Here is an 11467-nt window from a genome sequence, read left to right on the forward strand (position 1 = left end):
GATCTCACGACTGCATTTCCCCACATCGTTGGTGCCAACGTGCACCACAACTACTGGCTCCTCCCCAGCACTATCTACCAGCCTATCTAAAACACGCACCTTCACACCAGGCAGGCAAGTCACCATATGGTCAGTACGCGGGTTCACCACCCAGCTGTCTACCTGCCTAAGGATCGAATCACCAACTACCAAGATCCCCCCTCCTACCCTGCCCAGGGATGGTTCCTTGGTGCAAAAGGATACCCATTCACCAGCTGAAGAAGAGGTCCCTTCTGAGGGCACATTCCCCTTATCCTTAACACAGTGCCCTCTTTTCCCTTGACCCTCATGCTCCCTGACAGCGGCATGGCTGCCAGATTCAGAGTGGGACATATGTAACAAGTGCCTGAGAGTCTTCTCTGTGCACCTAACTGACTGTCTCTGCTTCTCCAGGTCAACCACCTTGGCCTCAAGGGAAGAAACCCATTCCCTGAGAACCAGGAGCTCCTTGCACCGAGCACACACCCAAGACTTCTGTCCAGTGGGCAGGTAGTCATACATGTGACACTCTATGCAAAATACTGGATAGCCCCCAACTCCCTGCTGGCATTCTGGCTTCAATAATTGCTTTAAAAATAATTAAATATAACCAGGGGTCGTTTCGTAGAAAAAGAGATAGGGGAACTCATTAGCATAACTCATTAGCATATGCCACACCCCCTGACATCAGGGGCCCGGCGGTGGACCTGCAATGCCAGTGGGAGTGTGTGGAAGCCCCGCCAAGGCCCTCCCTGGCCCCAGGCAGGCAGGGGTGGGGAGAGGCGGGGAGGAAGCAACTTACCCTCCCTCTTCTCCTGCCTCCTCCTGGCTGAATGAGGGCTGGAAGCGGGGCGGCCGGAAGCAGGGGGCGGGGCTTCGTCATGTGCCCCCCCGTACCTCACCCGGGAGAACTGCGATCCCCCGCAATCCCCTGCGATCCCCCCCGAAATGACCTCTGCCTGTTGTGAAGATAACCTGGTCCAAGATGGCCTGATTCCCTTCATTCTTGCCACTGCAACTCCCATCAACATTCTGCGGTTGTTGGTTAGCTTTCAAACATGCGACATGATTTTCTGGTGTATTATGCCTGCCCTTAGTTTACATTGCAAATAGCATGGGGGTGGGCATGTCTGGAGATGACCTGGACAAGGATATTATTGGCCCTGGAATTCCCACAATCATCACAAAGCCCGTCAACATCCTGGCTACATTCTGTACCAACTGTAGCTTCCAGGCAGCCTTCAAGGGCCACCACACATAGAGCACATTTCAATAATCTAGATATTTCAGTGGCCAGACCTTCCCTTCCCAGGAAGGGCTGAAGCTGGTGAAAGGCACACCTGGCCATTGCTACCCCTTGTTTATCCAACAGGAGGATCTGGTCCAGCAGCACCTCCAAGCTATGTTCTTTGTTGCTTTAGCGGGGAGTGCAAACCCATCCAGAAAAGGAGATTCCGCAGGGCCCGTAAAATGGAGCTCTTCCACCAGGCTTTTCGAGCCGCCACCACTGTTAACCACCAGTGCTAACAACTGAGAGCTGAAGGTGAGAGAGTCCTTTGTTCCCCCGGAACTTTTAATAACAGCTTGATTCAGCCCGCTGGAAGGATAATTAAAAGAAGACCGAAAAACCGACTGTGAGAAGAATGAACTGAATAATTGCAGCCATCTGGAATTAATATCACTAACACTTTACTATGTTGTACAGCTAATGATTTTAGAACTATTTTAATCTAGATTTATATTCATGTTTTATTGTAAACTATGTATTGGTTTTATGTAAGCCGCCCTTGGCTGGGAGGGCGGGGTAGAAATCAAATAAATAAATAAATAAATAAATAAATAAATTCCCGGTCAAACCTTCTCGCTACCAGTAGCACCTCTGTTGTAGTTTTTTAATCAGGATTAAATTTCAGTTTGTTAGCCCTCATCAATCCCAGAACTGTCTCCATACTCCTGTTCAGTTTCCCCAGCCTCTCTGGGATCTGCTGGTGCCGTGAGATAGAGCTGAATGTTACCTGCATATTGGTAGTGACTTAGCTGAAATCTCTGAATGATCTCTCCCAGTGGTTTTACATAGGTATTGAAAAGCATGTAGGACAAGATAGAACCTTGTGGGACCCCATCAGTCCCCCAGCCCTACATTCTGAAACCTACCACTGAGGTAGGACCAAAACCATCACAGAACAGTGCCTCTAGTCCCAGCCCCAAAATGTAGTCCAAAAAGATACCATGTTCGATGGCATCAAAAGCCACTAAGATGTCCAGGAGAATTAACAGGGTTGCACTCCTCTTGTTCATCTCCTAGTGCAAGTCATCCATGACCACGCATGAAACTGTTTTGGAACAGATCCAAACAATCTGCTTCATTCACGAACCTCTGAAGCTGCCCAGCCATCATATGTTCAATCACCTTGCTCAAGAATGTTACATAATATGACACTGAATAGTAGTTATTCTACTCTCCTGGGTCCAGAGTAGGTTTCTTTAGGAGCAGACACATCACTGCCACCAGGTTATAGGCAGGAGTGACTACCCCCTCTTTCAAGGAAGCATTCACTGTCTCACAGACCCAGTCCACCAGCCCCCTTCCCCCAGCAGATTTAAGCAGCTGGGAGAGACAAGGGTCATACAAGCAGATGGCAGATCCCAATAAGCAAAGTGTGTAGCAAAATGACTGCGGTGGGCTGCAGAGCAGTCTACCTCCTCCTGTGGGCTGACTGAGCTCTTAGAACTGAGAGATGGCACCTAGCAGCAATCATGACAATTGCCTGGGTCATTTCCGCATTCCAAAGGTCAACCAGGGCACTGACAGGAGCACCAACCGTATCAGCCAGAATATCCCCTAATGCCATCTGAAAACCAGCCGGGTCCATCAGGCTACGGGGGCAGATCATCTTAATCAATCCCATACCCCCTGAATTCTTGGTATTCCTGGAAGTCTAAACCCCAGCAAGTAATGATTTGTCTGTGACGGGACTCTGTTCAATCCTTTCTGCTGCCCACCTGATCAAAAGTGTGACCTGCACCGTGTGTGGGGCCTGTTGTTACCCGAGACAGGCCTATGGTTGTCAGGGAGACCATGAAATCCTGAGCCACTCCCCACGAGGAAATTTTAGTAGGACAACTGAATTTAGGACAAGATTCTGAATTTATTTATGAACTGAATTTCTGTGACAGGGAAAAAGAGACAAATCTGTGGCATCACCACATGAGTGTTCTATAGGTGGCAAGGAAAGACTGAAATATTAGAATATGCCATATCTCATTTATAGTAATATGTGTATGGGAGAAGGGAGTGTGTTTAAAGGTAGCCTTACTTGTATACTTGAAAACTACAGTCCTGTGTCTTTTTTTCAGTGGATAGGATGTCTCCTTGTCAGCCAAATGATGGCCTCTCTCTAACCCTGAGCATGAACTGACTCAGATGGCAAAGTAAGGTCAACCGAACAAGCATTTTCTGCAGCAGCTTGTTTTTCTTGGAGATCTTCCATCTAAGAAATAACTAGGAGACTTGATCTTACACGGTACGTTAGTTTCATATCTGGCATCCACATGTTAGTACATCTCCAAGTGCAGTATTCAGTCTTGTGGCCAAGGGACATGTGTTCACATAGCAAAAACTACCAAGAGAATAACCACTATTAATTAGTGGTTGTTGGCATTCTTGTTGGCACTCTCAACTTAGAATTCCAAGGACAGAATCAGCATGTGAAATGAACTGCCCCTCTCACCCCAGAGACCATGGTCAGGATTGAGGCCCATTGACATTGTAGGGAAGATTACATTGGTGCTACCCATTCTGTATTTGCTCTGTGGAGAAACAGAATACTTTAGTATTTCAGACTGCCACTCCAGAGAACCTATTATGAGCACTACATTTCCTCAAAATTGGCAGGTGCTTAAACATTGGTCAAAAACTTTAATATCATGGTTGCAACTAAAGGTAGCTTCAATATATGTATCTAATACTAAAAACTTAAATTTGCTTAATAGACATTCCCTCTTCCCAGGAAATCCTGCGAACTGAGCTTTGTTAGGCATGCTGTGGACCTCCAATAAAGAATTCCTAGCACTCTTATGAAATAAGACATTTCCAGTATTCCTTTAAGGAAACCATGACATTAAATAAGCATAAAGCTAAGTTTGAAGTGCACCCATGCTATAATGAAATGCTTTCATGATCTGAGGAGGAGATTTAACCTTGGTAGTTTTTATTAATATCACCAGCACTTAGTATACCTAAAGCAACTAGTTTCTGATCCAACAAAGCACGTTTTAAAATTAAACACAGCAAAATGGTGAAAGAGGTATTTGTGGAGAAGAAAAGCTCACATTGTCAGTCTAATCAGCTACAAAGATAGATGGATGTAGGACTCTTGACATAATAGTTCCCCAGTGTGAAGAAAGGCTTGTAGGAGTCCATATACTTGGCCAAGTAACAACAGTGATAAGTAGTCAGCAATTATTGGTGTTATTTTTCTTCACTCTTAATATATGCATTTAAAGAGAGTACACAAGGCTTGTTATATTTTGATATGCAGTAACTAGATCAGTGCTGACCAGCATTTCTCCTTATGTATTTATGTACATTTTCAACAAATCTTCATTACTCCAGGAGCACTTTCAGCTAGGTATTAAGTCCTGGCGCAGTGTGGTGTCCTGGTTAGGCCAAAGAGACCTGGGTTCAAATACTTCCTCAGCCATGGAGCTTACTAGATGACCTTGGGCCAGTTACCACGTTTCAGCCTAACCTGCCACAAAGCATTGTTGAAGGTATAAAAGAAGGGAGGTGTCATGTATACTGCATGAGTTCCTTGCAGGAATGATGGGGTAAAACACAATAAAATAATAATTTAGAGCCAGTAATAATCTCTCAATATAGTTTTGACAGCCATCCTTACATGGTGGGAGCATCAAATGGATTTAAGTCTATATTAAAGTATAGCATCTACTGTTTCCATCCACCTATCATACTAACTGCTGTTTTGAACAGAAAAAAAGACCTCAGCTTAGAATGGAATTGCCCCCCCCCCCAAAAAAAAATTACTGCCAAAACATGAAAGAGCTCCCTAGTGTTATATGAGATTTTCCACCTGAACATAGTTTGAAAAAGGATGAGTGTACTGTGACCTCATCCCCTTGCCTGTAAAAACATCAATACTTTAACCAGAGAGGACCTTCCCCCACAACTGTGATGTTAATACTTTCTTGTCTCGAATAAGTCCAATAAGTCCAAAATAAAAGAAATTATGCAGTGGTTTTCAAGCTTTTGTTTTATAGATGAGAGAGCCTCTATGAAAACTTGTCTGCCAAGGAATCCTAATGCACTGATGAGGATTCTGGGGCATATCCTAGGGTGAATACTTAATTTGCATAGGGTGCTGGCTAGGTCTGTGGGACCTAATCAGTACCTTGCATGAACTGACTCCCATGTCCTTTAGAATATACTCAACACTCTCCTGTATCTGTATACTTTGCAAGGAGAAGCTTTCTACCTTCCTGACTGCCTCACTGAAGACAATCTGAAAAACTTCCAAAATTCCTTAGAGCCAGCTTTGCAAACCGCTCTATAATGCTTCGTTTCTGAATGTTGCAAGTGTGATTCGGTAAGGAAAAGAAAGCTGCATATTATATATAACTACAAGTCTCTTCTTGTTACTGTAGGCTTCCAGTTTTCAATAGAATTGAGATCTTGATCCACAGTGGCCATAGTGGTTCTTTCCTTCCATTTATATGTAGGAAAATCCAAATGCCAGTAACCTGGATCTGTGGATTGAGATCTCAAGTCTGTTGGAAATGATGGGAGAATTCCCAGTGGTTTTAACAAAACCAGTATTAGAATCATGGTTAATTGTGGTCTGCAAGAGAAATATCAGGAATTTCAACAATATAAAGTCGCAGCTCATAAAAATACTCAGGAGTTCTTTCTGTCTGGATAGGGAGCAGAAGTTCTTGAAAGAAAGAAATGGGAGTTTTTCAACTCATACAAATTTTAAGTGCGAAATAATTACTTTTTTGAAAAATTCATGCAAATTTAAGTTCTGTCCAAGCCTGTCTTTACACACATTCTGAATTGGGGCTGGACAAGTTGACAAAATTTTAGAACAATTTCCTATATTCCCCCCACAGCCTGCTGCATGCCTGGTCCAGTTGATCCACATAGAGAAAGCTTTTTTTAAAAAAAAAAATTAATCCCCGGAGGGATATTTTTTATTTTGCAAATACTACAAACTACAAAGAAATATTAGGGAAGGGACTACAACTAAGGATAAAGGGTCAGAAGGATAGTCTATGAAACACTACCAGGGTAGCAAAAAACCTCTAGTGTTTGGTATTTAGTTCATACTAGTTCCCTTGGAATAACTGATGATCAGTTTTACAATACATTCTTTTGAATGTTATTTCTCCTTCATTCAGACTGTTGAGTTTGTCCTCACACAGGCAAGACAAATCACACATCACGGTTCTCAGTTACAATCATTGCATACCTTGAGTGTATAAAACTACTAACATCTGCTAATGATTGAGGACAACCTCTTTTTCCTCTATGGAATAAAAGACTTGACAGAAGTAACTAAGTTGTGAATGGAATTCAGATTAAAATAAGCTACAAGAACTTCCTTAGCTTTCCGGAATTCCGTGCAGAGGCCTCTCCTTCTCCCAGCGTCTCTTTAAGTCGGGGCAGGGGCAGGAATTGACAGATGCAGTAAAGTCTTCTCATAGCAATTGCTTTACATTATAATTTTCTTCCTCCTACACTTCCTATTTTTGATGAATGCCCATTCACAGAACTACTCAGACCAGATGTTATAGCTAAGTGGGACAGTAATATGATGTGGCACCCAGTTCTTAACTCACTTAAAAGCATTGCAGTGCAGTTCTAAGGCATTAACAGATGCAACATCTTGTGCCTTTCCATTAAGAAGGTCCTTAGAAAGCAGCAAATACAGCAAGAGGAAAAGAGGAGTGATGAAAAGGCACAACATTCTTGAAAAAGAAAACTTGTTAAAGCTTGGAGGAGGGGGGAGAAAATGCTGAATTCAGACCAAACGCAATGCTTTACAAAATCGAGTTCCTTTCAGATTTGAAGCACTCAGGAGAGGTTCCGTATTTTTGCAGCTTGGTTGGACTATCCCCTGACATGTTGTGAGGAAAAAAATATCCAGACTTTTGAACAACAGGAATAATTATTAATCTTCTACTTACTGAAATAAAAACCTCTTTCTCCACACACAAACTGAAGAGCATCAACCAGCTCAGCTCCACAAAGCGTCTCATGGCCAGCAGCTGCAGAGGAACAGGTTAACGTAAGCAAACAGAGGCCAAAGTAGAAGAGATGAACGTAGGACACAGTGTGCATCTTCACCTGCCAAAGAAGCAAAAGGACTGTATCAGCATTTCCTTGCAGAAGCCTAAAGCAAGGCCTTCTCTGGAGGAGTGTCCATTTAGCACCTAAGACCCGATGCTGTGCTTGTTTCACTTCCCCTTTACTTCCTACTTTACTGTAGGCTTGATGGGTAATTTTCTCTGAAATAGGGCAGCAAATAAAACTGGCACCATATTTCCAATTAAGGCTGAATTTGTGGCCAAGTTGCGCCTCCACCCCCAGGAAACATGAGAAATTTCAAGGGAAGCTACAAAAGTAAAGTAAGAATATTAACATTTGTCACAGGGCTTCCATGTATCCTAGGCTGCCACTGAATTCTGCATGAAGCAAATTCAGTTTAGAACTTTATGTTAAGGCCAAACATGGCAGGAATAATACAAGTCAAGATAGCATCCAATGATGAACTATGTACATGGAATCCTGGACATACCTCCATGCCATCATACATATACAGCGTATCACTTCAGTCTTTAACCGTTAATTTCCTCCTCCCTAATTTATGGACAAGAGCAGAATTCATGAGAACTCATCAAGACTCAGGCTACACAGATAGAATAGTACTCAGGTTCCTTTACTGAATTGACAAATAACAAATAAATTTCCCTTTCACTGTGCATCCAAGTTTAAATAGCTTGATTTTTCTATGGATTTCATTTGAACAGTAAGAACAGCTGAACCGATCATTGCTGGCTCCCTGATGAAAGTATCTGAATGACATATATTTGCAAACACACTGTTTGATGCTTTCCCACTTACATTTTTAGGTATGCACTTGAAACATCTTGGGCATATTCCTAAAAATCTAACATGGGAAGAGGCCTAATCTGGAGGGATATGTGTGATATGAAAAACTGGCTGGCTGAAAGGAAAGGGAGGGACTTAGACTTCAAGTGTGACTTCATTGTTGATTCAAAATTGCCATATTAATTAATAGCCTCTTGACCAGGAAGTTGTTGTATGGGTATGTTAGCTGGATTTGAGTCTTTGATGGTTGTTAATAGTTGGGTGGTGGAATGTGCCATTAAGTTGCAGTCAATTTATGGTGACCCTGTAGGGTTTTCAAGACAAGATGCTCTGAGTTAGTTTGCCATTGCTTGCCTCTGAATAGCTCTGCATAGCACCTTACGATTTTATGATGCTCTATCTGATGTTGGGCAGCCGGTCGGGCTCCGACCCAGAAGATCTGAACCGGGCGTTACAGGCCGTGGCTGGGTGGCTCAGGCTGAGCCGGCTGAAACTAAACCTAGCGAAGATGGAGGTCCTGTGCCTGAGTCGGACTGGACCGGGGTTGGGGCTTCCTCTCCCGACCTTCGATGGGGCGCGTTGGTGCCAGCGTTGGAGGTTAGGAGTTTGGGAGTGCTCCTGGATCCCTCCTTAACTATGGAGGCCCAGGTGGCAGCCACTGCCAGATCGGCATTTTATCATCTTAGGCTGATTCGGCAGTTGGTTCCCTTCCTCAGCCGCGATGACCTGGCTACAGTGATCCATGCGACGGTCACCTCGAGGTTAGACTACTGTAACGCTCTCTACATGGGGCTGCCTTTGGTGCAGATCCGGAAGCTGCAGCTTGGGCAGAATGCGGTGGCCAGGCTGATGATGGATCTTCCCAAGTGGGAGCGCATCCAGGCTGGGCTGAAGGCGATGCACTGGCTGCCAATAGCATACCGAATCCATTTCAAAGTGCTGGTTCTTACCTTTAAAGCCCTATATGGCCAGGGTCCGACTTACCTGAGGGACCGCCTTTCCCCACATATACCGCTAAGAGCACTTCGGTCAGGGGCACAACATCACCTGGTGGTTCCAGGCCCCCGGAAGGCAAGGCTCGCTGTGACTACGGCCAGGTCCTTTTCAGTGGCGGCCCCTACCTGGTGGAACGAGCTCCCGGAGGAGATCAAGGCCCTGCGGGACCTTATACAGTTCCGCAGGGCCTGTAAGATGGAGCTCTTCCACCAGACTTTCACATAGGGGCCGCCACTACCACCGCCACCAATGATGTGGATAACATTGGGGTTAAGGATGGCCCGGGAAGATCTACCACAATTTTTGCGTGAGTGATACCACCGGACTTACTTGCTTGGGATCGGCTATAAGACAACATCATCTCCGGAGAACTGACTGATCTTCTTCATGGTCTCTGTGCATCACACCCTTGGGAATAGTCTGCGCCTGCGCTGACCCTGTTCGGTACCGTTAGAAAGCCAAAGGGATTTTCGCACCCACTCCCAGGTCACACGCCGGGCTCCACTGCGCATGACCAAGGAGGGGCACGCTGATCCCGCCAGTTCTTTTCTGACTGCCGTGCTGGTAGGACACCTTGCTTTGGTCGGTTAAGTATTTACTTCTAGCCTTGTCTTTTTCTGCGTTAGCCTTTTTTCTTTAATTTTTCTCTTAGTTTAGAGTATTTTTCTTTTGGGTTCAACTTTGAATCGTTTCTCTCTTCGCCGGCCTATGGCCGCGTGGTGGGGCTTCTTCAAGTGGTGTAAATCCTGTGGACATTCGCGTTGTTTACTGTGCCTAGGGAAATCACACCGCGTTACTTCGTGTCGACATTGTCAAAAAATTTCGAACCAAACACGAAAAAATAGAGCTGCTCGGCTGCATTTGGCACTCATGGAGAAGGCTCTTTCCCCACAGTCTTCTTCTCCTTTGGAGACGTCTGGGCATGCTTCGATGTCTACTCTGCCTTCGGACGCCCCTCTTCCCGCTTCGGGAGCTTCTACATCGATGGTCGCTATCGATGCATCGACACCGAAATGGTCGGTATTGATCTGCGACAGCCCCATACCTTCCAAGATCCGGAAGCAGGGGTCACATAATGCCGCACCTTCCAAGATCCAGAAGCAGGGCAAAGGCACAAAAGAAAAGCATACAAAGCTTAAAAAGGGCTCTAAATCAAGCCTCTTCAGGTAGCCTCTACGGTGTCTGCTAGTCAAGGTCGTGCTCCAGTTTCTAGTCCTCTGGACCACACTCAGTCTGTCGACTCTGATCCGGATATGGATCTCACCCAACAGGCACCGTTGTCAGAAGCTGAACTCTCTGGCCATCAGTCTCTTGCTGGCTCACCATCGCACAGCATGGACAATCGACACCGACCACCTCCTTTGCCTCCTTTAACTTGGGATCAACGCCAATGGCGATACCTTTATGGCAGCTATCCATACCCACAATGGGCCCTTCCTCCTCCGCCTCCACCGCCGATGGATTGGGATCGTCAGTCGGTGTCATCCAGAGTATCTCAGTATAGAGACCCAGCATCGGGGTCAAAGAGTTCGAGGCCGACGCACAACTCATGCCCAGCCCTGCCTCCGGCACCGATTCCGTCAATACCGACTAATGTACCATCGGTACCGATTTTGCCCGCTCCCTCTTCTGAGCCTTCTGAGGATTCCTCTAGTGCAGACGAACTCTCTAATCAAGGGGATGATGCAGACCTTCCTTCTCCACCTCCGGATGTTGAGGCCGATCTCCCTATTTCACCTTCAGAGGATGTCAAGTCATATGGTGACTTTATTCAACGGATGGCATTAGACCTCTCTATGATAATGTTTTTGACATCATGCAGTCTAGCACTTCATCCTCTGTAGCATTACCTATGACCAAGGTGATGTTGCAAACTACGAAAGATCTCTGGGATCGCCCTTCTTCATTGCCCGTGTCTAATAAGAGATTAGATCACGTGTATAAAATCCAAGAAACGGGGGCTGAATTTTTGTTTACTCACCCCAAACCGAACTCTCTTGTGGTTACTTCCTCCACAAAAGGAAAATCGAGTCGTTCTATTCCGCCAGAAAAAGAAGGAAAGAAGATCGACTCTATGGGGAGAAAGTTTTATACTGTAGGAGCGACGGGCATAAAGACATCCAATTACGCTGCATGCATGGGACATTACCAATTCAACCTTTGGAAACGTATGTCAGAGTTTTTATCACACCTTCCTAAGGAATTCTGTTCCCAAGCAAAAAAGATTCAAAATGAGGGAATGGTCTTTGCCAGGCATCAGATTAGTGCCGCTAAACATACTTTGGAGTCAGTTGTCAAGACTCACACTACTTCAGTTGCCTT

The 11467-nt window shown here is 45.1% G+C and overlaps 1 protein-coding gene across 1 annotated transcript in view; it reads right to left on the bottom strand.

Moving 5' to 3' along the window:
* IGF1 (insulin like growth factor 1) overlaps positions 1-11467 on the bottom strand; it is a 98531-nt gene that overhangs the window by 74060 nt on the left and 13004 nt on the right. The window contains exon 2 of the mRNA XM_015422626.1: positions 7225-7384. Within this exon, the coding sequence (XP_015278112.1) occupies positions 7225-7384 (160 nt within the window). The remainder of the gene's footprint in view (positions 1-7224; positions 7385-11467) is intronic.

Source organism: Gekko japonicus, unplaced genomic scaffold (assembly GCF_001447785.1).
Source record: "Gekko japonicus isolate JY-2015 unplaced genomic scaffold, Gekko_japonicus_V1.1 scaffold1969, whole genome shotgun sequence".
Classification (NCBI taxonomy): domain Eukaryota; kingdom Metazoa; phylum Chordata; class Lepidosauria; order Squamata; family Gekkonidae; genus Gekko; species Gekko japonicus.